This window comes from Apteryx mantelli, chromosome 1 (assembly GCF_036417845.1).
Source record: "Apteryx mantelli isolate bAptMan1 chromosome 1, bAptMan1.hap1, whole genome shotgun sequence".
Taxonomy (NCBI): domain Eukaryota; kingdom Metazoa; phylum Chordata; class Aves; order Apterygiformes; family Apterygidae; genus Apteryx; species Apteryx mantelli.
Window position 1 is genome coordinate 86353555 of NC_089978.1, and position 27627 is coordinate 86381181.

A 27627-nucleotide genomic window follows, 5' to 3' on the forward strand; every position below is an offset into this window, starting at 1 on the left:
GGAGGAAAAGAGATTCTCAAGTCCTGGTCCAAAGCCTACTGAAAGTAGCAACATGTTTTTAAATAGTCTATGTGGGCTCTGCATTAGTATCTAATAAAAGCAGTGGGTGGTAATGCATATTAGTTTTTAAACATGATTACGTGCATGCTGCAGCTGTTCTACCTGCTCCGCTTCCTCATTTCTGTAATGTAACCCAAATCAAATTTACCTACATGAGACTGAAGTACCCTGCCCAAGTAATACTTGTGGTTTGGCTATGACAGGTGCACTGGCTTTTTCCACTGATGTATGTGAATTTCTTGATAGTATAGCTTACATTTTAAGAATGATCAGGTTGCATTCACACATTGAAATGTCAAGTGAGAGGCAGAAAATAGCTCATACTTCTCAAATGGTTACTCTATTTTTGTTAACAGTTTTGGCAGGTGATGGCAGGCACTGTACTTCTAGTTTAACCAGTAAAACTGGTAAACACAACATTACCAGTAACATTTTCACGTAACACTGACTTTTACTGGCTGTATCATTTCTTGGCAATATTCCTTTCAGGAAAACAATTGTGGCAATTTATATATTTAGATCTTACTTTTTTTTTTTTTATTCTTTTCCTATAAAAACAACAGGATACATTCTCACTTGATAACCTAATTAAATCGTTGGACAAAAATAATGATGGAAGTGTCACCTTTGATGAGTTTGTGATGCTTATAAAAAAGATAACTGGTACAGGACAGTAAGGCATCTGCAAGAACGAGAAGTATCACTGCTTTGAAAGGAGAAAAACCTGGTGTTCATATACAGTATACATACACCTGCACTCACAGATTTCCTTGTTGTGATAATAAAAAACAAAAAATAAAGATGTATTTGACATATAATGGATTAGTTTTATATTGTTTTCCTTGCATGTTGGCTATCCAGTGCTTTCCAGCTAAGCTGCTTCCCAATTAGTGCAGAACTATGTGTTTTTATTTCACACTACAAAAATGTTACTGGAGTGAGTTATTATCTCGACCTCTAGAGCAATGCAAATGAAATGTCTTCATAAAAAACGTACAATGGAAGAAGATATATCATTCCATTTGGAGACTGTCCTCTAGTGCACACTATCTAATACTCTGCCCAGTTCAGTTTCATCATGCACATCAGGAGACATTTCCATATGGTAAACAGTTCAAATTTTTAAAACACTTATAGTATTGCTACACTGTTGAAAACACACTTTATTAAGTATGATGACTGCAATATTCCATGTTGGTTTCAAGTTATATTCATCTAAGTATACATTCCCCTTTAAAAGCAACAGGTTGCTTTTGTTATGACTCTTGTAACTGTTAATACATAGGTATGTATAGGAACTAAGCTGCTTCAAATTAAAACATTCACTACATTTGGCACAGTTTTAACCTTTTCATTGCATAATTCCCAGAGACACATGAGTTTTCAATATAATTCATGGGATTTTATTTACTTTACTTACTTTATTATATTACTACATTATTTACTTTATTAAGAAGTTAGTGAGAAAGAAGAAAAAACGAAGAAAGTAGACTTTGAAGAAAAGTAATACAGTGGATCAGACACTAATGCTACCATAGAGCTTGAAACTGTGGACTGAATTTTAACACCAACATCATTCATTACCCTGATAAATCAGTTAGGCTCAGATCCTCAGAGGACTTAAAAGATTCAAATTAATTGCAGAGAGTATCAAGTGCACTAGAGACTCCATATCAGTGTTCCCATCCCCTCTATAAAGTAAGGATTAAAGCACTTCCTACTTCACATCAGTGCTGCATGGACAGAAACCTCAAAGGTTATGAGATTCAAACATGATAGCATGAGTGTTCAAACAGACTACTGGACCATACTTCTACACAAATCCTTCCACTATTTCTGTAGCTTATGTTTCTTTAAGGAAAAAAAAAATCATAATACTGACTACTTTTTTGTATGTTATGAGGACATTTTTATTTGTCTTAAATTAACAATATATTTTGATTTCAAATCTATGTATACCACACAAGCATTTACTTCCACATCTCCTTTAGCAACTCAACACACATAAGTAATACCACAGAACTACAAGAGGTGTTTTTGCATGAGTGGCACATCGGTTCCTTTTCATCTATTAAACAATATTAGAAATTTCTGAGTTCAATCAGGTTATACTGACATTCTGAATAGAAAAACAGGGCATCAGGAAACAAGCATGTTATGACAGTGTCACCTACTGGCAAAATCTATTTCTGCACAATTTCTAGAATTTATAGAAAAAGTACTTATTTTACTCAGTGTAGTATCTGAAATTTCATCACCCTACGCAAGATGCAATAGGCTGTGAAGAACCATAGTCACAATTAAAATTAGCATCTTAAAAAAAAAAAAAGTTAGAATTATCTCCAGAAATATTCATTTTCGCAAGAACAATATCAGATGCAGTTACAATAAAACTGACAAAGAACATAATGAAAAGCCTCATCAGAAAAATGAAAAATCAAAGTTTAATAGTAGAGAAAGGGAACAGAAAAGAGGAGGGATATGGAACAAAACAAAAAAAAAAACCACTTTGTTCTGCCACCCAGTAAATCAAGTTCTCTGGCAGTTTGTGCACTATACAGAGTCCACTTTTAAAAGAAAATCTAAAAATGATCATTTGCAACATAAAATTCATACTAAACATTACTCTCAAGCTGATGCATTACTTTTCAGAAGAGTTTTCTTCACAGCAAAGCACAATAATAATTTACCTATCATTATTATCCAAAAGGCTGGAAAGTGGAGCAGGAAGCTTAAGAATATATAACACAACATGACCTTCAAATAATCAGCTAAGCCGAGATCAGGAATTTGGGGGACTGTGATCAGTGCTCATATACCTGTGCCCTCATATACCATTTTCCCTATTGAAATCAAACCTATATTAAAGAAAAATTGGACCCAAAACCTTAAATTGATATTCTATCACTATAACATGTACGCTCTGGTGAGTACTGAAAAACACTGTCAAATTGAAGCTCATTGTTTTTTCTTCAGAGTACACACTTTTAATTTAAGCCTATATAAATAACTCCAATCTATCACAAAAATATCAGATTTCAAATCTCTCAGACACAGCTTATAATCCACATCTTAAAAATATTTTCAAATTCTACGTTGTATTTCCTCTAAGTTTTCATTACATAGGTATTCATATTTCAGAACATTGTTTCCTCTAGTATTTTGTTTAAAACAAAATTTTGGCTATATTTTACATCAGTAAGACATTAATTTCCATCTTCTTTGTCTCAGCATGTTAAATCTCAACTCTAAAATACTTGCAGTCATTTGTACACCAATATAATTTCTATGAGTATTCCCCAAAACAAGCAAAACGGGTTATACAGGTTTCCCTCCTGTAGAAAGTGACTCATGGATGCTTTTGCAGAATCCAGATTGACTATCATTCTTGTAATAATAGTCAATAAAACAAGAAATAGGTGAACAGCTAAAATAATACAGGTCATTAGTGTTATAGGCAACTCACTACATCTGCATGTGTAGCTGTGTACTCATGATTGTTCAGAACAGAACAAGTCACAACAGCTACCTCATCACACAAAAACCTTTACAATACTCAACAACTTTATCCTAATACAGACAATGTTATTTGCAGTACGATAACATGTGCCGTTTTAGTTGAGAAGAGTTACAAATAACGTCATTTCTCATGCCAGTCACAGTTCTTGCAGTATTTATATTTCCCCCGTGTAATTCTGAGTCACATGATGACATGACATCAGTTTTGTTTTTAATAAAAAAAAAAGTTTCAAGTTTCCACAGATGCATAGCAAAGGGTGAAAACAACTTTCAGAGATTCAAAATCAAAAGACAAATAATGCAGCAAGTACACCAAGATTTTTTTAAATGTACTTTGAAATAAAATCTATTAATTTTGGTATGTACAGTTGTATGTATTTGAATGTTTAGCAAATGAAGAAAAGAGGCAAGAAGTTGCATATTCTTTGGTTGCCCCTGAGTCTCCCTGCCAAACTGCATATTTGAACTTTTTTTTTTTCTTTTTCTTAAAAATAACAGGAAATACAACTGCTGCTTCACCCATGCCTTTCCTCTCCCTCTCCAGTTTCCAAAGGAGCAGGAACCAAAAAAACACTGTTTTGGTCCTAAGTTAGCACTCAGATGAGTCACACAGTGGCATCACAGGATATTATCAGTGCTGATAATGGTGTTTCCAATCAGCTTTCATGGATAATGAAACATCTACATCATCTCAATAGTTCATAAGCTCCATTAATCTATTTCTCTTTCAACCATTTTTATTGATTTATTATTATGAATAATAATACCTAAATACTTTTCAGCACAACATGGACTCTACTAAAACAGATCATTTACAAGTTATAATTATTGATAGTGCAAATTTCCCCCTTAGAACAATTTACAGCTGTTTCCCACCCAGAACTAAGATGTCAAAGGTCAAATCAAGATGCTGAAACATGACTGGTAATCACCAATTTCACTTCCTTGGAACAAAAGAATATCTGTTATATATATTGCAAGCATATTGCTTCAATTGTACACACTGCATTAATCTTCCATGACACATACATTCATTCCATTATTTTATGTCCACATAATTTTCTCTATAACATATAAATCTTGCTTGTCCTAAAATGCAAACTGTTAATCACTCAGTCAATTACTTATGCAATAAAAATTTTCCCCTAGATATAAGTTACTGTACTAATACACACTACTATTACTGTAATAACAGAAGAAACTGCCAGTAGGACTTCAGCAGACAGGCTTCCATGTTTCAAACCAAGGCTAAATATCTTTAAAAACTGCAGATGTCACTTTTTAGTTAGTGGGTGAAGTGAATAAACATATGGTATTGACAGAATAAGAAATGCTGCTCTCTCCTACCCAGCAACAGTGGAATATCCTGTGCATCTAAAACTGGCACTAAAAAGGACTACAGCCAAAGATGTCCCAGAATCAACCCTCTGTACTAACCTTCCTGCTACCCAAAAATTTGCAGTAAGTTTTCAAAATCTTCCATATTTTACAATATATTGCTATTACCAAGTTGACCCTTTCAAAGAAAAGGTATGTTCTCTAATATACTCAAGAAGGGCAAAGAAAAAGACCTCTTCCAATACCAAAACCACTGCATTTGGCATCAAATTTAAGTTTATTTTTGTCCATCTGAGAACCTTTCCAAACCCCACCAAGTTTTAGCTGCATGTCTCATACTGACTAAAGCTCCAAAGGTCTCTAATTTACCTTCAAGTTCAGACTAGATTATCTCTCCCACTATGCATAAAAATACATGGAAACAACATTGGCAAACAGGTCAAATGCTTTAAAACTTTCCTATTTGCACTTTGCAAACTAAGCAGATGAGACAAAAACATATTTTTACTTTCAAAACCCCCAAAACTCCTTTGAAGAAAATGGATACAGAAACAGTAGTTTATCATGAGCAATCCACTAATTAATCACTAAAACAGAGGTTTACATCTTACAGTAAGATACTACCTCATTTTCCACATGTAGTTTTTTATTCTTTTTCATTTTCTCAAAAACTCTCTCTTACAGATCATTTGCAAGTTTTACCATTATAAGAATGCTATATCATGCTCTCCTGAACTAGGAAACATCTGGAAAAACTCCAGTCTAAAATACCACCACTGGCATACCACACAGAGAGCCCTATCAAATCTACAGCATTGAAATTTTTCTCAAAACGACTGCAAGATGCATTTTGGAAAGAAAAGTACTGCCTATTTATATAAAGGAAATACAAGAATTTTTCAACAGCTTTCCATATCTCTCTTTTTTTTTTTTTTTTTAACTTATATTTTTATTTTGATAATAGCTTTGTTCTGCACTTTCCAGCTTCCCTTTATATTTCATTCTCTAGTAAAGCCAACCTGATCATTATTCTCTACTCCCAAGACTGGTCTACAACCAAGGAAATTATTACAAAAATTACAAAAAAAACTATGTCAAACTCCAGATATGAGCAGGTGAATGCAAGGGACTATGCAAAAGAAAGCACCTTTTAAACACTACTGAATAAGGACAGTGGACATCTATGCATGCCCTAACACATAAAATACCTAGATAGTCTTTAATTTAAACAGAGGTAACTACATTTTAATACAAGAGTATGCTCACAAAACATATGCAGGAGAAAAACCAGTACTTACAACAGGGTTTTTTGTGTCAGGGTCAAATTCTGTAGAATTTGCATCTGAAACAGAAGTTCAAAACAAATATAATACATTTCCATTGTCCTACAGGCACTACAGACTCACCAGAACAGTTCTGGGGCATTTTAGGGCTTGTGTGCATTTCCAGCTACAACCTCATAGATGGAAATACTACACATGCTGCAGCACTCTTGAAGCAACCATAGGGAGCATATGATCTCAGTCACTACTACTGCAACTGCTATGGTTTGACCACTCCGAACAATGAAAGAATGCAAAGGTAAATAAGAAAACCACATCTCACTTTTTCCTCTAAAACACCCGCATGCTCCAGAGAAAGACTATAGAGGTTAACTTTAAATACACTTTCACCTACACTTCTGAGACCAAAGAGCAGGTTTCAGGCAACCTGCATAACAGAAGTTCCTATTCCTTTGTATAGAAAGGTAACACAGGCTGCTTAGTTCTTGCAACATGGTCATTCTGAACTAAGCATCTAAAGTTCATATAACCTATATACTAGATGGATTAATAGATATACATTGCACATACAGAACAAAATCTCTTCTAAACAAATCCTATCCATGCTAGCATACAGAGCTCACCTTTCCAGTTTAAACAGTTTCTTGCAAACTCCACAACTGCTAATTGCATTCCCAAGCAAACTCCTGTAAGAGGAAACAAAACCCCCAGAATTTAACAAGATAAAGAGCAGGACTGACAAAGTACTCGCCGTTCTGTCTTAAACTTGACTTTTTGTTCAGAAATCTTGGTACCCAGTGTATATACACAAACTTTCCAAAAAGTTAAAACAACAAAAATGGTTGGTCAATGTAAAATCTGCACTTGGAAGAATTCAGACCTGGCATACTGTGAATATATGTGACATAATTATGCGCTTTAAGCCCTTTTAAAAATATTGTTTTTTTTCTTCCCGTCTATTTTAGCAATAATTACTGTAAAGCTAAATAAAAGCCGAAAGCCTCAGTATGTCCAAATTCAAATTTTGCTTTGGCAACTAGCTAAAGTAGTCACTATTACTTATAAAATTATAAAAAATCTAAAGCAGGAACCAAAGCTTCAGAGGCATTTACACAAACAGCACAGTTCATAGGCCAGATGGGTTCTTTGGATGTTACCACAATAAGATATATCACTAAATCAACATAAATTATTTAATATAACAAATGTGTACATAGAGATCTATGTTTTGTGTACACTGATTAAAACTGTAATGATGCTGTTTTAATTATATTGAGAAGGAATGATTTTCTAGATAAAACATCAAATAAAGCCTTTGAGGAGGGGAGAGTTTTTCTTCCTTCCTTGTACAACACCGTAGTACATGACCACAGGCATTCCTTACAAGGCAGATATTCACAACAGGACACCTACTTCCACAAGACAGGATCCTTCCCTACTATAGTTCATTTTACTCACTGACCACATCATTTAATAAGCCTTCTCAATTGTTCTAGCAGATGTTTGTTTGCTTTTTACAACTATACAGTTTTTAAAAATCAGATCAATTAGCTTGCTATACATCTCCAAAGCACAATAATTTCCAACCTTCACTATCTTACCAAGAAAAGGTTTTCTCTTTGTTCTTGCCCAGGAGATAGCTTGGAGTTTGCCTTCTGTTCCCCTAATTCCAAACCCTCCTGGGACCAGAATGCCACTGTAATGAGAGCCAAATATAAAGTGACCAACATGTAAAATCAAGCCAGCAAAAGAAGTCCATGCAAGAAGAAAGATCTTCAGGTTTCAATAAAGCAAGCACAGTGCAAGAAATACATTCCAATTCCTCAATTCAACATGGACATGCCTGTTTTGTATTACCATGCAGAGTACACAGAATATAGATCTAAATTTAGAGATTTCTGTCTCATCTTCCCATCCTAGTTCTCATCTGATCAACCTCATCCTTCACGGCAAAATTCACATTGCTTAAATAAACCAGCTATATATTCATCACTTTAGGATCTTAACAGCAAAATCTGATGGCTATTAAGTAAATCTAAATAAATGAATGCATTTTGGTAACTGATAACATCCCTTCACATATACAAACTGAAATTCTGACAATGATGACACTCAAAAGAAGAGGTTTGCCAAGTGTCACAAGCATTTACTAGTCCAAACACAGCTGTTATCTAACTGCCTTTTACTGTGATGCATGTTGACAAAGAAAAATTATTGACAACTGATCTGCACTCTAAAGAAAGTATTTTGCCTAGCTATCCAAAACACTGTAATTTGTCTAAAGAGATTAAAACAGAGTTTGAGGATACAGCCTAACACTACAATTTGCTATGTCTGATGCTTATCACCATACAAGTCCATCTCTTTCCGTAACTAACACAAGTTTGGATGCACTGAGAAATGTTTCACTGAAGCATTTTACATCATGTAAAGTAAATCACAGTCCGCATTTGGTATACAGAATACCTGATGCCACTTACTCTGCTTTGCACAGCTTTTGCCATGCCTGGTGATACTTCACTGGGTTCTCAACTTCTGTAGAACGTTCAAGATCTATTGAGTCTATGTACTAAGAAAGAAAAATATGCAGTAAAACAGTACTTCCTTCCACAGAAAAAGCAGCATACACTGTATAACCAACTTCTATAGCATTAAGACAAATCTACTACATTTTTCAAGTGAATTTTCCAGTAGACCTGTAACAACTACAATGAAGACCCAGTATGCATGTGGCTTGAAAGTGCTGCCTGTCTCCAGTCCTCATTCTCCTACTCTCCAGGCAAGCAGACTTGTCAGAGTGCTCTACAGCTGCCCAGATCTGCTTCCTATGGAAATCAAGGCACCAACTGAGGGATGGTGCCAACCTTATCCTGACATCCAACTGGGATGTGGTCAGGGTGTTCACTTTCACAGCTCTTGGGTGCCACAATTTATTTAATGTTATTGTAAAACTAGATAAACCTAGAATGTCTAGCCTGCAAGAAAGGCACTACTGTGGATTAACTTGAAAACATTAACTGTACAGAGGGAGCCAGCCTCATTATATGATCTACCAGAGATCTTGCATTAGTCTCTATTGCCATTAACAAACATGGCTCCAGAGGTACAAACAGAGCAAATGACTAGGTGGTTAAGTACCGCATTGAGGACAAAAGATTCCGGTTTGATTCCTGGCTTTGACACAGTCTTTTTCTGAGAATAACTTAATTAATAACATCTTGCTGTAGGCCATCCACCATAAAAAATAAATCATCTGGACTGACAGAACTCATTTGTGTGCAGAGAAATGAAATCGAGGAAAAAATTGTCTGAAGTTTTCCAGATATGATAGGATTGCCTTCTAGCAAATATTTTCTACTTTTTCCATACTCCAAAAGGTATCAAAAAATGCAACAGAGTAACAACATTCATAAATAGTTATTATTCTATACTAACAGGATAGTACAGATAGACTAAAAGGATAGTTTATCATGCTGGGTGGTTGGAGGAAGAAAATAATTACACTTAAAATTAATTCTGGTTTCCTTGTCAAACATATTGAGCCAGCACATTTATCACTTTTAGGAACATCATACATTTCAGCATTCAGGTATGTGGATGCTAGACTTGGTGTCTTCCATGTTTTTGCTAAAAAGAGTTATTTACATATCATAAAAATTTTCCACTGTGCAACTGCCAGTATAAGACACTATTCAGAATTACAGAATCATGCAGGTTGGAGGGGGCCTTGGGAGTCTAGCCTAACCCCCTTTTCAAAGCACGTCAAATTAGAGCAGGTTGCTCATGGTCATTTCCAGTCAAGATTTGAACATGTCCAAGGCCAAAGATCTCACAGTTTCTCAGGGCATCTGGACACCCTCACGGTAATTTTTTTCCCCTTTTATGGAGTCAGAATTTCTCATGTTCCTAACTGGGTCTGTTGCTTCTCAACCTTTTGCTGTGCACTTCTGAAAGAAGCTTGACTATGTGTCTTCTTCACCCTCTCTGTAGATAGTTGTACACAGCATTAAGATCCCCCCTGAAAGCTTCCTCTTCTCCAGGCTGAACAAACCCACTTTTCCCAGCCTCTCCTCACATGCCATGCACTTCAGCCCCCTGATCTTGGTGACCTTCCCCAGAACTCACTTCAGTATGTCAGTGTTTCTTGTACAGGGAGGCCAAAACTGAATACAGTAGCCCAAGTGCAGACTCACAAGTCCTAAAGAGAGAGGAACAGTCACTTTCCTAAACCTGCTGGCTACACTCTTGCTAATAGGATGGCCCAGGATGCTGTTGGCCTTCTTTACTGCAAGGGCACACTGTTGGCTCACGTTACACTTGTCTACTAGGATCTCCATGTCCTTTTCTGCAAGCTGCTTTTTAGCCAGCCAGCCCCCATTCTGTATTAGTGATGGGGTTATTCCATCCCAGATGCAGGACTTTGAATTTACCTTTGCTGAAATTCATGAGGTTCTTGTCAGCCCATTCCTTCAGCTTGTCAAGGTCCCTCTGAATAGCAACCCTGCCTTCCAGGATACCAACAGCTGCCCCCAGTTTGGTATCATCCTCAAAATTCCTGAGGGTGCACTCCATTCAGGTCATTAATAAAGACATTAAACAGTACTGGTCCCAGTATCAGTTCCTGAGGCATGCAAATTAGATCAAGCAAGCTAAACATAAGTTGAATTTTGTATTGCTGATCACCACCCACTGATCCTGCTAGTCCAACCAATTATCCCCTCACCTTATCATCCACTTGTCCAGTCTCTATCTCATCAATTTGACTACTAGATACTATGGGACTCTGTGTCAAAAGTCTGGGCTAAAGTCAAGGTATACAACATACACTGCTCTTCCTGTCTCCACACAACCAGTCATTTCACCACAGAAGGCAATCAAATTGGTGAGGCAAAATCTGCCCTTTGTATATCCATTCTGGCTGTTCCCAATCACCTTCTTGTTCTTCATGTGACTAGAAACAATGCTGAGGATTTAGTCCACAACCTTCCAAGGGAACAATGAAGACTAACCACCTGCAGTTCCCCAGACCCTCCTTCTTGCCTTTCTTGAAGATGGGTGTGACATTTGCCTTTCTCTAATTATCAGGAACTTCCTCCAGTTGCCATGACACCTCAGAGTTGGCAAGTGGCTTCACAGTGATATCAGCCAGATCCCTCAGGAACCTGGGATGCATCCTGTCTAGTTCCATGGACTTGTATACATCCAGTCGGTTCCAGTACTCCTTAACTGTATCATCTTCTTCTGCTATGGTAATGCTGCATTCCCACAAACTCTGTTAAGAGAATCAGGAGGCCAGTGGCCAGACCTGACCAGTGAAAAATCAAGACACAAAAAGCATGGAGTATGAGCATACCTCGGAGATATTGCAGGTTAGGTTCCAGACCACCACAATAAAGTGAATATCGCAATAAAGCAAGTCACACGCAGTTTTTGGTTTCCCAGTCCATATAAAAGTTATGTTTACACTATACTGTAGTCTATTAAGTGTGCAATAGCATTATGTCTAAAAAAATAATGTACATAATTAAAAAATACTTTATTGCTAAAAAAGCTAACCATCACCTGAGCCTTCAGCGAGTCATAATCTTTTTGGTGATGGAGGGTCTTGCCTCAATGTTGATGGCTGCTGACTGATCAGGGTGGCGGTTGCTGAGGGTTGGGGTGGCTGTGGCAATTTCTTAAAATAAGACAGCAATGAAGTTTGCTGCATCAATTGACTCTTCCTTTCACAAAGGATTTCTCTGTAGCATGCGATGCTGTTTGATAGCATTTTACCCACAGTAGAACTTCTTTCAAAATTGGAGTCAATCCTCTCAAACCCTGCCGCTGCTAAGTTCTAATAATATTCTAAATCCTCTGTTGTCATTTCTACAGCTTCTACATCAGCACTTGCTGCTTCACCTTGTGCTTTTATGCTATGGAAACAGCTTCTTTCCTTCAATCTCATGAACCATCCTCTGCTAGCATCAGACTTTTCCTCTGCAGCTTCCTCACCTCTCTCAGCCTTCACAGAACTGAAGAGAGTCAGGGCCTTGCTCTGCATTAGGCTTTGGCTTAAGGGAACGTTGTGGTTGGTTTGATCTTCTATCCAGACTGCTAAAACTTTCTCCACATCAGCAAGAGGCTGTTTCGCTTTCTTATCATTGGTGTGTTCACTGGAGTAGCACTTTGAGTTTCCTTCAAGAACTTTTCCTTTGCCTTCACAACTTGGCTACCTGTTTGGCGCAAGAGGCCTAGCTTTCGGCCTGTCTCGGCTTTCGACATGCCTTCCTCACTACGCTTCATCATTTCCAGCTTTTGATTTCAAGTGAGAGACATGCAACTCTTCCTTTCCCTTGAACACTTAGAGGCCATGGTAGGGTTATTAATTGCCCTAATTTCAATGTTGTTGTGTCTCAGGGAATAGGGAGGCCCGAGGAGAGGGAGCGAGATGGGGGATCGGCCAGTCGGTGGAGCAGTCAGAACACACACAACATTGATCGATTAAGTTCGCCGTCTTATATGAGCGCCATTCGTGGTGCCCCAAAACAATTACAATAGTAACATCAAAGATCACTGACCTCAGATCACCATAACAGATATAATAATAATGAAAGAGTTTGAAATATTGCGAGAATTACCAAAATGTGACACAAAGACATGAAGTGAGCACATGTTGTTGGAAAAATGGCACCGACAGACTTGTTTGACACAGGGTTGCCACAAACCTTCAATTTGTAAAAAATGCAATATCTGCAAAACGCAATAAAGTGAAGCACAATAAAATGAGGTATGCCTGTACCTCGGCCTTTTCCACATCTTTTGTTACTATGTTTCCTTCCCCATTGAGCAGCAGGCCCACATTTTCCTCAACCTTCCTTTGTTGACAATGTACTTAAGGAGCCTTTCTTGTTGGCCTTCTTTGCATCTGTCATTAGTTCCAGCTCTAGCTGAACTCCATCCCTGCATGTTCAAGCAGTGTCTCTATATTCTTCCCAGGTAGCTCATCTCCACTCCCACTTTCTGTGTACTTCGCTTTTGCATTTGAGCTCAGTCAGGTGTTCCCTGTTCATCCATGCCAGCCTTCTGCCATTCCTCCTTGACTACCATGCTTTGAGAAGTTGTTTTTGAAGATCAAGCAGCCCTCCTAGGCCTCTTTGCTCTCCCATCTCCCATGGGATCCTGTCAAGCAAATCCCTAAATATTTGAATTGAACTGAGGTAGAACTTAAGTAGTCCATAGGCCTGGTACTAACCCTATACACAAGGAGAGCACCTAACCCAGTAACAGAAGGTTTCCTCCCCTTCGCCAAGGGAAAAAAGCAAGCTTTAGCCTTGAAACGTAAGCTATTATATTTTCCCTAAGCTGAGGGTTTTTTAATATATTTTCCATGATACATACTAAGTGGCTTCTTAGTCACATAAACACGTAATCCTTACTTGAATCCCACTTATTCCTTATAACTTCATAGATACTTTGCAGCAGTGAACACAATGCATAAATTCTTCACTATGTACAGTACAGCCTGCAACTGCTCACTTTGGTGAATTTTTCTAAAATCACGTAGTGATACCATACTAGAGCAACATGTTGTTACTGATACTTTGTGACCACTTATTACTGTTTTGCTACTGTAAGTTACCAAAATGTCCTCTGTACCCATTAACTGATACTAACATATACTTCAGCACTGCTTTCCTGTTCCAGACTTGCCAACCCTAGCAGCAAAACTCAGCAATGGAAGCAGATAGTTCCACCAGTAAGAGAGCTGGTAACACTTTTCCATGTAGAGTTCAAGATTCTATTTCTAAAGTGAGAGGCAAATTAAGTCATTAAATAGTCCCTTACTTGAGGAGTTATCTTCTTGGAGAAACCAAGTTTCTGGTCCAATTCTGATGTCATTACCCACAAACACTGAATAACATGTCACACCATGGAGAATCCTGATGAAAAGATATTGGGCTGCTCTCAGAATATTACCAGAAGTTAAGAGCAGCAGCAGCTTCTGACACCAGATTTTAAAAAGAAACTTAACTGCTTTTTAAATTTATTTTCTCTTATTTTCTCTTGTCTTTCTTGGGCTGATCTCACCAACATAAGTAGTCTCATTAGAACAAATAAAACTTACCCTTGGTAGTAAATAAAAATTTGCAGGTAAAGTCTGTTTTTCATCAGCTCCAATGCTAGGTAACTGCAGTGTTCTTTTCAGATAAGTTCAGTTCAAAAAAAAAAAATTAAATCTCTAAAGACTTCTCAAAAAGTGAAATGTATAGCCATTCTGTATTTATCTTCATGATTTATTTCCTAATTATAATATGAATTAAAACTGCCTCATGTGATGGAAGCTAACACAGTGTATTCAAAGTATTCCTGAAAGCAAAAAGCAGACATATCCTCACCATTAAATCCAGTTTGTGATTAATTGCCAGCGCTGAGTGTTCCAGAGCCTTGAAAACAGATGCATAGCAGTCACTTAGTTTCGTGTACTTGCCAACGAGAGCTATGGAACACACCTTCAGCAACCTTTCATACCTGACAAAAACAAGTTTTCTAGTTATTACTCTAGTTTTCACAAAGAAAGCACTTTAACAAATGCTTGCTCTGTCTTTAATCTCACAAAACACCTTCTAAAATCTCAAAACTATCCATGTTTTTAAATTCAAAGCATCCTCAGGTGTTGATCAGCAGCACTCTACTAAACGCAGCAGTCCAGTTTGGTCACTTCACAGCAGCTAAGAATCTAACTGATTGAATTCAAACACTTCCAGAAAGAGTATCAGGACTTAGAATACCTGTCAGCCATTTTCTTCCATTTCATTAGAAGATCACTTGGCTGGTCATCAATAGGTAAATTTAACCTATGTTTAAAATACTTAATGATGCCTTGTTCCTCCAGCAGGATTGGTACTCGGTAAGTGGAAGAAACATCATGGATAAATATCACCTAATAAAAAAAGCATAACATAAAAAAGTTATCTAAATATTTTTCACAGAAAACATACATTCCACATTTTGTATATCACATGCATTTTGTATTCTACATACATTATACTTTTCACACACTTTTCTGTGAATGAGCAGGACAATACAGCCAATGTTTAAGGTTCTACAAATCTATGAGGAAAAAGTTACCCTGAAAGTAAAAATGAGTTCCCCTTCTTCATTGCAACATGGTACAAACACAGCTTGTCAAGCCTATCAACATGTCCGTTTTAATACAAACATCTGGCACCACAAGAAGTCGTGTTTGTTTAAAAAAAAAAAAAAAAAACTTTCTTCTCTCACAGAAAATATTTACTGGGAAAGAATGAACACAAATGGAACCTCACAAAACAGATCCGTCTATATTGTGATAGAATCTCCTACAAAGGATTTCCTTAGTGAATTAGATTATGTAATTAAATGATTAATGTAGCCCATTCACGGGTCATTTAATTAAGAACATGTATTTATAAACAGTGTCCAAGCTGCTTGCAGTTAAGTTCATTGCATTTAGCCTACATGAGACTGTAGAGTTCAGAATCATGACCACAAGTGTCCTCTCCCCGAAACACATGAGAAATAAAGGATGCTTCCTTAGTTATCCTTTACTTATTTTTGTTCACCAAGTAAAGTATGTACACACGCTTCTCTGTGTGCCCATTCCACACCAAAAAGAACAGGGCAGCCACAACCCTCCTACAATGGAAGTAAGGCTTATCCAACTGTTCTTCCAAACTTGGCAGCTAAAAGCTACCATGTTAAGGACATAATATTTAGAAAGAACCACTGGCTGCCCTGGATTACAGTCTTGCTGACGATGGAGATTGCTAAAATCCTGAAACAAGCCAAAGACACTGCTTTTGTTTCAGTGGCACATACTTTGAAGTGAGGAGGAAGCCACTCAACAGCCACTTGATAAAAGCAAATCAAAAAATCCACTTAGAGGAAGTCTGTGACAAAATAGCATATGGTCTTGGACTAGTTATGACAGCAAAGAAATGGAATGGGGAAGGTGAGCTAAAAAGCCTGATCCCCTTGAGGTAATAAACCACAGCTCTAGACACAAATTAAATCTGCAGCTTCTCTTCTGCCCGCAGTGAGCATAGCTCCAGGAAAAAGACTGATAATGCACCTAATCTTTCAGTTCACAAAAAATCCAGGTTCATTTCAGGAAATATCTAGAGATGTGGTCTTTGTACTATTCCAACTACAGGGAAGCACATCTTGAGTGATCTAGCCAACAGAGCTTGAAATTCATGGAATCTGTGGTCTCTTCTGGAAAGACTGTTTCAATGGCCAGTATCTTCAGAAATCCAGAAGTGGTTCATTAATTTTAAGACACACAGGGTAGTTAAGGATGGCCTTCCAGAATTCTGATGGGAGCAGTTACAAAAAGAAAAAGATAAGGCTGCAACAGAGCATGGCACCTGGACAGAATGACATGTCAGTCCACTGGGTCCTACCACCCAGGGCACACCTATATTACACAACACAGTATTACTGTGTATAGAAATCTGAGCTAACCAGAACAGTACAGGAACAGTGCAGCACTCTGTCCAGATTGATACAGCCAGCTTCTCATGAAAGCTGTGAGCAGCACAGCTATCGAACTCCTACCCGCAAAGGCAGATCTCTGGAACAGTGCAATGCCAGGCAGAGAGCTCCTTCCCTGAGACTGAGCTCTTCTGAAAGCTCAGGTATGCATGGGACTCTTGGTATGGTTATGCAGATGAGCGGAAGATTTTCCAGAAGCTAGCTCAAAGGGATTGTTTCCTATAGATAGTAAGACAGAGATGGGCAAGGGGGGGAAAACTAATGGCCATGCTGTCCTCTATGTCCTCATCTGGGATCTTACTATAAAAAGATTTATTTCTTACACATCTGCAGAGAGGTCAACACTGACACATATTTGAAATACAGCATCAGTGTTAGCATCTATTATCCTTTTAACATTATCTGCTACATTAAAGAGTAACATGCTTTCACTTCCAAAAATATTAAAGGGCATTTGATTTACCAAAATTAGTATTCAAATAGCAGTTAGCCACAGGAATTAAAGTCAAAATCATACGTGAATTACAAAAGGATATATAACTATACCATAGATGTTCTAAGCATGTTAAAGGGCACAAATAGCCTATTACACATTATCACTGTAGGAATTTTCACGTGACCGTGATGATCTATGGATATAAGCAAAATCCTTAACTTCAACCACACTTTGTTCATCCATTATTATAACCACCTGAGATGATTTATGAACAGTCACCAACCATAGCTTTCAGCAGTCTATGGAACTGCACAGTTTTCATGACAATTTATAACAATTAACCATGCATTCAAAATCTATTCCTTTTATTAATTCTTTATAACCTATTAAATAATTGTACCATAATATAAAATGTGCTTACACTGTTAATGACTATTTGATGTATAAAATTTAAAATATAAAATCCCAATATTTTTAAGAGTTATAGTGCATATGACAGCAAGAGAAAAATTGTAGAAACAATACCATATTAATAAAATTATCTGAAGTTGAAAATAGAAATGCACATAAATATTTGGATGCTTTCCTACATATGTAATGATGAACAAACTGTTCATTACTGACCTGTTCAGGCTCCACATGGCAAAACATGGAGATCTTTTCCTTCACTGCCATTTCTATAGGCTTTGCACTTCTGCAGACAATCTGTCACAATAGAAAGAAAAATCATAAATCTTTACTAGGAAAACCTGGAGAAGATCCTCAATACTGTTCATGAAGATCATCTCCTTCAGAAATCCAGTGCAAATATACTTTTTTTTTTTGAGCTCTACTATACATCATAGCTCGCAAATATCTGCTAGCAAAGCTGAAGTAAATCAATTACCCCAAGAACACTCACTCATACTGGCCCACTTTTATTACTTAATCTTTCTATAGCTTCCTCTATAATGTTGCTTTCTCGTGCTCTCCTTTTTTGTAGCCATTATTGTAACACTATTTAAGTAAAAGTCAAGCATCTCTGTAAGTACAAATAATACAATGAATCAAAAGAAGTATTGTGACCTTATCAGTTGAGCTCAGAGCAGCACACTTAGTTTACATGTGTGTTTTCTATCCCTTCAGTATTTCAATGCCTTTTTTGAAGTTGTTAATTCATGATTAAAAAGGAAGGCAGAAAATGAAAAGAAACTATTTTACAATTTTCTATTTTTTTCTGGTGCAATTATTCTGTGATTATTTTGCTGATAGAAGTAAAACTCAAGTATTTTAAGAAATACTTGCAATTTTTTCCAACAAAGAAAATAAGCATGTGCTTTGGAGTTTGTTGGAAGGTTTTTGCAATATTTGACTTTAGGCAACTAACTTAGGAACACTGAACTGCTGTCTGAATGTGCCTATAGGTTACTTACCTTTGTCATTTATTTGGAATCCTGCCTCAAGTATAACAATCCTCTTAAAAGAGTAATTTATTATTTTCCCCTTCTGTCTAGTAAATGCAACTACTTAACACATTAAATGCAATTACTTAACACATTAAGCCTTTTTTTGTTCAGAAACTTGTGGCTGATCATTGATCACCTTCTAGAATGCAACTTAGCTATGCTTAAATTGATAAAAATCTAATCAACTTCCCCTACCCCTGCAAGAAATTTGAGAATCAGAAAAACAATGCCAAATGCAAGGGAAAATTAGCAAATACTTCAATAATCAAAAAGAATTTTGACATAACTTGTACATTCTCTTCAGTTAAGCACAGCAGAACATATAATTGTATTTAAAAACTGGGTACTGTTTGAAGACATTATTCATAACCACGATAGTATGAGCACATGATCACATCCACTTTGAAATCTAAGATTCATCTTGCTGCAATAAATTTAAAGTTAAAAATTAGAGTTAATGGAGTCAAATTAGAAGCATCAGAAGCATCATGAAAACGCAAAACTATAGTAACAGTGGCTGAGAGATGCATCTCAAAGCAACAGAATACAAAAAGGAAGAGGAATGATTCAACCAAATAGGGCAGCATTGGCAAACATACAATCATTTTTCAAAATGCCATAACAAAGTCCATTAAACCTGCAGACACAGTGTATTCACTAAGCTCTCAGAACACACCACAGAGAGCAGTCCCCCATATACACACAGCTGAGACTGGCCCAGCACGCCACCTCAAGGATGCCTGGGACCAAACAGTGAGGCAGCAGCTAGCAAGAACAAGTCTAGCCAGGTTTAGACGTGGCAGCCTGGCAGCAGAGCTTACAGAAGAAGCCCTCCTAACTGCTGTCCTAGGACCTTCCCCACGGGCTGTCTTGCGTTGGGCCCCTGGCCAAGAGAGCACTCAATTTAAAAGTTTTATTGAAACAATGCCCTGGCAACTTTATGACAGTGCAGACCAGCATTGTTCAGAGCGTAATCTCTCTGTGCTTTAGGGGTCAACAGCATCAGTAAAAAAAAAAATTGACTGCCCTTCTGGCAGTCCCAGGACTGCCCCAGGCAGTAACTCAAGATGTGAGAAAGTAACTATATTAGTCCATTTTCCTTTTATTTTACACTCACACTCACACACACACATTTAACAGGCTTTTAAAAACTGATCTGGGGGGGAAAAAAAAAATCAGGCACCAGCAATTATCTTAACAGCTTCCAGAAATTAGGTGTAACTTTCCATATGCAATTAGCAGCACATGAGGGATTTTGAAATTTAGGCCCTGAAGTTTGGAATGTAGAGCAGCAGTGTATTAATAAATCAGGCTTTCCCTCCACAAACAGGAAAAAAAAAAAGAAAGAAAAAAGATGCCCCTTATGTCATGCTTGTGAGATACCATATAATTTAACTTTCAGTTGAAAAAATAGCTTTCAACTAGAAAAACACATAGACCAAAAAGTCAACTCTTGCAAAAGTTCAAGAAAAAAAAAACACAGAAAAAAGCACAACAACAGAATTTAATTGTGTGAATATCCTTTTAAGAATCATTTCTCCTTTTTGAGGATACCACTATTATACAGAACCAGTGAACACTAGTGTCACTGCTCTTTCATTTCTGAGAAGGGCTAAGAGGCCTTTTCTCCCAGGGGAATGTAGGTGAATGGAAATAGCACAGGGAACGAAAATGTTTGACAGCTTCCAGACTTGTGACTTAACAAGCAGCCTTACAGAAAAGGGCAAAATCGTCCTCTTCTCTTCCAGGGAGAGATCAAGAAACAGACTGTCTTCAACTGTGTCAGCTGCAGCTCAGGAAGATGTGAAGAATAAGTTTGAACTGAGGTTATACTGGCATTTGAAGCCTGTGCTGCCCCAGCCTCCCTGCTACTAACGCTTGAGCAAGCAAATTAAAGTGAGCTCCAGGCTCTCTTCTCAATAGCAGGCCAATATGACAACAGGGAGCTGCAAACTACTTCTATCTCCTCTCTGCTCCCAAGGAAAAGTCCCAGAGAAGCAAGTATTGCATCCAGAGAATAAGCACATACTGGCTAACAGGAGCACTGGGGAGTGAGAATGGAAGGAGTTCAGCCTTTGACATCTTCTGCCCATTGGCATAAGCTAAAACTTGCTGGCTTTGGGATCATTATACCACAAGTGCAAGTTCATTGCACAAAAGGAATAAGGAGCCTTACTTTGAAAATGAATCCATAGCTTTTATAGTTCCAATCAGGAATATTTTTAAAGGCAGTATATTTTCAAAGGTAAGATTGCTTCTCTTTACTCATGCATAAAAAGAAATTTGTGGAAGAATGTTTGATCCCAAAAGCATTCTAGGTCGTCCCACAAAGTGAACTGAGAAATCTGAACTTTTGACAATTTTTAAGCAGTGAAAAGTGATTTTTCTATAAAGATCCCTTTACAGGAAGAACATAGCTACAGTCCCAGGATACTGCAGGGAGTTGGACTGTGTTAACTTAAAGTGAGTTTGTGTAATTTAATTTCCTGTGGCTTTCATGCAGCAGTGCCTCTTATATGTTGCAATTATTTTAAAGTTCTCATCTCTCACGAGAGAATAAGGCAGACTCTGAACACTGCTCATGCAAGGATACTTCTAGATGAAATATAGATAAAAATCTGTATTTATTGACTCATGAACTCACCAAATCTGGAGATAAGCCTAAGCCCCTCAATGCTCGAACACTGTTCTGTGTTGGTTTGGTCTTCTGTTCACCAGTGGCATTAGGCTGGAAAGACATATTTTGAAAGTTCAAACAACTAATATCTATTAACAGAGCAGTTACAGATAGAAAGAGAAAAGTCATTACAAGTAATAATACATGCAGGAGGTAAGCATACATCTAAACAGAGCTGCAACATGCCAGAAACAGACACTGTTCAAACACTGTTATTGCATATATTAGAAAATCTGTGAAGAAACATACGGCCCTTATTCAAGTGAGGCTTGTTTTGGTTTTTTTTCAGATAAAAAATTTCAATATAATTGACTCAGATAGGAGAAGGAGAAAATTCCAAAAGTTGGACTTTGCTAATAAATGGAAAATGTCCAACACAGCACAAAGCCTTCAATGACTATCCTTGGAAATAATCAGATATAGTAAATAATTCTGTTCTCAAATACACAGAATCAATCCCACTGAAAATCAGCTGCAGTGGTTAATATTCTCTTTTTATCTATACAAAGTGCAATCATGTCATCACCACCAAACATCTGCTTACCAAAATCTTCCCAATGAATATTTATCTCTTAAAATAATAACAAAACCTCTTTGTGAAGTAAAATTTAGAGTTAGAATGAAAAAAACACTTTCGGCCCTGTACAAGAAGTATATGCAACTTTCTAGATAAATTAATATTGATAAATTCTTCTTTTTTGTAACTTGGAACATGAAAACAGATTCTTGCATCAATAAAAAAAGTGCCAGGGCCTTTTTTAATTCCAGTAGGGCAGGGTTTTGTGTCTCTTAATCTCTAATCCCCTCCAACATCCCTTCTGAAGGGGACAAAGTAAACAAATATAAAATCCAATACAGAGTAAAAGTTAGCTAAAAATTAAAATATATTCAATTTTAATAATTTTAATAACTTACCTGTGGTACTAGACTAACATGGATATTACAGAAGTTATCTCTTTTTGCTTTGAACTGGAACTGTCTAAATGCCTCAATAAATGGCATTCCTTCAATGTCTCCAATAGTTCCACCCAGCTGAAAAAGAAAGCTTGGACCTGTCAGAGTGGCAGAAAGTGAAAACAAAACAAAGTCTACTTCTTACAGCTTCATCAATTTCTCTTATCTTTATCTAAAAAAAGGGGGGACAAAAGGGGGGCAACTGAAATTTGCTTTTGCAAGTTTACTCTGCAAAGAGCCCAACTCTCATCTGTTCTGCATGTTTTGCTTCCTGTGGAGAACTTAAATGACTTTCCACGCTCATTACACTCTCTTAACACCAAACATATATATTCCGCACAGGAAGACATGTGGTGCTATTGAAAAATGCATGCTTTCAGATGATTTTCATTACCTTCAAAGTGGTGAACAAGTAACCATCATTTAGCTGATGTGAAGGCTTTTGTACAGAGAAGCTGTTTTTATTTTCCTGACTGCCAGATTAATAAACAGTTGGGGCCAACAAGATACAGACATCTAGCAACATTATCATAGCTCTCCAACATCAGGAAATGCCATATGGACAATACGAAATATTTTTTCAAGTTTTAAAAACATTTAAACATTTATTACCAAACCAAAGGGGGATACAGACCAAGACTATGACGAACTTGATTTATAAAGACATGAATTAGATTTCTCTTAAAGACAGAAAGAGCTGTAATAGAGACACTAAACACTGAATAAAGTAATTGTCTCTTAAGTCTGTGGAGTGAACATATTTCAGAATATGGTCTTCCTGTGCCCCCATGTGGCTGCTGGCAGAAATGCATGTATGTGTTGACCCAGGACTGGAAAAGCTTCTGACAACTACATTTGTACTTGACAGACACATTCAATCTAACTCCTTCAGTATTTCACAATTGAAAGACAATTACATGTATCAGAAAGCCCCGAAAAAAGTATTTTTATGAGTCTTGAACCATACTGAAAAAAACCTTACACGGAAGAAACAGAAAATTAAGCTTTAAGTTAAAGGACTGACAATCCCACCACTTGTTAATGTTCTTGTGCAACTTTTCTATTTATTGTTTTTCCACTTATTTTAAATGAAATGTTTGAGTTTTCTGCACACTTCATAAAAAGATTTATAGCTATATAAATAAGTATATTTTAATCAAGGCAAAACCTGAGGTTAATACTTGATAGCAAGGCAGAATCACTTCCAAAATTATGTGCTAGAAAGCAAAAAGAAGTTATGGGCTTTCTATAAGAAATAACAAGCAATTCTCTGTGGCCTGGGTCACACAGTTTATCACACTAGCAACTACAGTGGTCACTTCTAGCATTAAAACCTACAACATATTCTTTTGCCAAATTCCCAGGTATCATGTTTTTCTGCATTTTCCACTAACGTTGTAATAGTAATACCTAGCACTTACTGGCTGCCTTTCTTCCAGTTGTCTGAAACACCTTACCAAGGATAGGTGAAACTCATTATTTCCATTGTGCAGAACACGAACCAGTTAAATGATTAACTAAGGTACTTTAGGAGATCTTAAAAATAAAACCAGAAAGCCAAAAGTTAACTCATACAGTGCTTAAATATATTCCTGCAAATAGGACCATGAGCAACATAATGGAGCATCTGAAGCCATATGGAAAGCTAAAATGTTATGGGTTATCCTACTGACTGTAGGAGATTTGGAGATACTACACAAGTTTTCTTAATACTATTAACAGAGTACACGTAGCTTCAGTCCAATATCTTTGTCTTGTGGCAGGTACTTCACTTTACAATTACTGACTGCTTTATTTTTATAAATTAATAAACTCTTAAGCAATTCAGTTTCAGCAGTATTCTGGAAGGGATTTAGCCAGGTTAAGAGAAGCCGTAGAGCATGCCTATCACTCTCAGAACAAATCATAAAGAATATACAACATGTCTCTTCGTATTGCTGCTTCCCATAAAATTTCAGTCTGATTTACTTATGGCAAATAGCAAAAAGAAAGAAAGCTAGGTCTTTGTGTTCACTACAGATATATATGCTAAAAGGTTCCACACTTGCCTCAATTACACAAATCTGTGGTTCTTTTCTGTCATCATCCACAGGAACTTTTGCCTGATTCATTACCCATTCCTGAACCGCATCAGTGATGTGTGGAACAACTGCAAGACAAAGCAAAACAAATAAGGGAAGCACTTCTTATTTTAGGCCCATATATCACTCTTCAAAGGAAAGGAGGAAAAATGAGCAGGAAGTGAAAAGGGAACTATCAGCCCCTATTTATATTCCGCCTTTCCCTGATTGCAGAAGCCCAGCATCACAAGAATAGGACCACATTTCCTGGGAAGGAGAGAAGGAGCAAGCCAATGCAGCAAGGAGCAGCTGCTCTAGCCAGAGCACTCTTTTGTGAAGACTGAACAGAGTAACAACCCACAGAATTAAAAATATCACCTTGAACAGTTTTTCCCAGGTAATCACCATGTCTTTCTTTATTGATGACATGCTGATATATCTTCCCAGTGGTGATGTTGTTATCTTTATAGAGATTAATGTCCAAGAATCTCTCATAATTTCCCAAATCTAAGTCAACTTCTCCACCATCATTCAATACAAAAACTTCACCTGAAAAAAAGAAAGTGAAATCATTAAAAATAACATAAGATAGTTTACGAGGAAAATTTTAATAGACAGAAAAGCAATAAAATAATCAGAAATTAAGCAAACAGCAGGAGTACCATGAATGTATCTTAAGACTGAAGAATTGATTTTAAAAGAGTGACACAGGGCAATACTTTGTATCATAAAGTACATGCTACAGCTAGCTCTGTGTCGCCACCGTGTGTGACTGAATATCTGATACAATTACTTTTTCAAAGAATGTCTATCCCTCAGTCACAAATGCTTTTGAAAAAGAACTTAAGTTAGATTGCCAAAATATTTAAGTCACTTAAAAATATTTTACAGGTATTTCAACAGCATGCTACAATCCTTGATGGGAAGAAAACAATTTTCAGGTATGATAAATCAGCTACAAATAACATATTAATTCATATGGCAGCCAAAAACTGTGCTTTTCTAAGCATGAATTATTATGTATTTTCAAAGTGCTTCATCATAAATTCTTGCTGTTTGGATCTATTTTAATCATTAAGACTTAGATCTGGAGTAAAGTTATGATGAACATAAATACTTCCACAAATATGATCACTGCTTCTTGTTCAGTTGTTTCATCACATATATTTGGTCCACTATATCCATGGCCAGGGTTATTTCTGACCCTGAAAAATCTAGAGAGAATCTTCCACTGACTGCTGTGGAGTTTGCTTTGGGGTTCAGATTTTTCTTAAACATCTAAGGAATGTCTAAACTCTGAATCTTGTCAACTTCTGAAGCAATTAAACTTACTGCCTCTACTCTAGTTTCTAAGGTAAGACTGGAAAGCTCTTCAGAAGAACCCTAAAGCATTTTGCCATGAGCCAATGAATCAACAGCTAGACAAGTTACAGGACTAATGCCCAAGAAAAAAAGAAAAAAAGCAGTAATTCCCCTGAAGGTTTACTCTGGCCTATGGAAATAAGTACTCCACCTAGATACAACACTCTGTTTCAATAAATAGTAAAAGAAAAAGCACATATAACAGAGTGGATGACTTATGCCTAATACTGTGGAGCATTGAGCTCCTCCTCAGTACTCCTAAATTGCCATCTCAGTCAACAGAAGCAGAGCACAGCCAATATTTCTCATAAGCAGGCCCATGGAGCATAAAGGGGTTTTTTTAATAATAATCTTTTTAGAAATCTGGAAATCACTGAATTATTATCACTTGGCTCATATTTACACCAAAATGTTAATAAAAGAGGCTTGCCATTCAGTTAATTTGTACTTACTAGCTTGCTGGCCTGTGCTTTTTCACAAGTAATAAGAAAATTTTCTGCAAATTGAGAGAAAAAAATGACAGGTGGGAATAAGATGCCACACTTGCCCTCTCTTCCCCTGTGTTTGAGCCAGGGTAGGAATACGTCCTGACAATCTCAAGTCATTGCAGAAGTCTTACCACCAAAGGTAAAGGCAGAACTTCCCTAGTCAAGTGCCTAAGTTGCACCAGATGTGCTTCCAAAAGTTCATGACTACTGGATTAGTTAAATTTGGCTTTCTGAGAGAGGGCTGCTGCACTATGTTCTTCCTCCACTTTGGAAGCAAAGCAGTCTGTTTTCAGTTCTGCCACAGGGTTTCTTTTTTTTTTTTTTTTTTTTGCTAGCTTTTAATAGTGGAAGGTATGGATATATGGAGATTGGAAGCTCTGGAGATGGAAAAAAAATGGATGGACTTTTGGTAGAGGCAGCAAAGTTTCTATATAAAACCAACACATTTGTCTCCAGCTCCAAAAATTTTGGTAAATGCTATAAATAAGCGGATACAATTTGACAAATAAAAAGAATTAGAAACACCTATTAGATGAAGGCATTCTGGAACTTTGAAAACAATTGTTTTTAATGAATGTACTAATAATATGCCAGAGAGCTAAAGTAATGTTCTCCATTATAAATGAGAACCTTCTGGATGCGAGATTGTCTTGTAGCTCATTGGCAATTTTTTTCCAGTCAGGAATCCATGGGTAATAACCTGGAGAATGATACCAATCACATGTGCTTTGAAAATTCAGCTCCTAAAATTTTAAGATGATTTAGTCTTTCCCAAGAGTCTAAAATAATCTTTTATCTAACATACCATGTTCATATGGTGAGAAGGTTCCAGCATCTATGTTTATATAAGGATCGATTTTGATTGCAGTGACACGTAGACCACATGATTTCAGTATGGTGCCAATGCTGCTTGCAATGATCCCTTTTCCAATGCCTGAGATGACACCACCAGTAACCAGGATGTACTTCATTGGAAAATCATCAGCAGCACACAGATCCTGAGCTGGAAATCTAGAATGACAAAGACATGCCTGTGATGAATACCAGTTCAGCCCAGGGAAGAGCACAGGCCCAATATGCAAAGAATGAAAGCTGAAATGGCCTTCAGAGACAAAAAATAAAATCATCTCTCACCATTTTGAACTCCAGGAGCAGGATTCCTCTCTCCCAGCTTACATACCAATATCTAAGCTAAGCTCCTAAGTCCTCTCCGTAGTAAGTGGAGAACAGGTACCACTTTGATACACTGCCCCATGGAGATGCCAAAGATAGGCATTTCCAAAAGATGGTTCATCTGACCTATTTCTCTCCTGTGACAGCAAAAGGCAGCTAACTTTTAGAAACACAAGTTAGGCAAGATGAATCTCACTCCTGATCCTTTCCAAGTTAAAGTAGTTAATCATTTCACATGTGTTCCAAGAACTTAGCTCAAAGATTTTTCATTGCCACATTAGCCAAAACACTCATGCTCTCTCCCCAGTAGCTTTCCC

General features: G+C 37.0%; 1 protein-coding gene across 17 annotated transcripts in view; it reads right to left on the reverse strand.

Annotated features, from left to right (window-relative positions):
* CTPS2 (CTP synthase 2) overlaps nucleotides 1-27627 on the reverse strand; it is a 91264-nt gene that overhangs the window by 57672 nt on the left and 5965 nt on the right. For 16 of the 17 annotated variants that reach the window (XR_010884210.1, XR_010884208.1, XR_010884205.1 and 13 more), the window contains 12 exons: nucleotides 26943-27148; nucleotides 24666-24836; nucleotides 24276-24376; nucleotides 22189-22305; nucleotides 21241-21324; nucleotides 17776-17856; nucleotides 14972-15123; nucleotides 14579-14711; nucleotides 8681-8769; nucleotides 7802-7896; nucleotides 6824-6886; nucleotides 6216-6259 (listed from right to left, as the gene is read on the reverse strand). Coding sequence is in view for 5 of the 17 variants with exons in the window: in XM_067296929.1 (XP_067153030.1) it covers nucleotides 6216-6259; nucleotides 6824-6886; nucleotides 7802-7896; nucleotides 8681-8769; nucleotides 14579-14711; nucleotides 14972-15123; nucleotides 17776-17856; nucleotides 21241-21324; nucleotides 22189-22305; nucleotides 24276-24376; nucleotides 24666-24836; nucleotides 26943-27148 (1336 nt within the window). In the remaining 12 variants the exon portion in view is untranslated. The remainder of the gene's footprint in view (nucleotides 1-6215; nucleotides 6260-6823; nucleotides 6887-7801; nucleotides 7897-8680; nucleotides 8770-14578; nucleotides 14712-14971; nucleotides 15124-17775; nucleotides 17857-21240; nucleotides 21325-22188; nucleotides 22306-24275; nucleotides 24377-24665; nucleotides 24837-26942; nucleotides 27149-27627) is intronic. The other variant, XM_067296971.1, reaches the window with a different exon arrangement.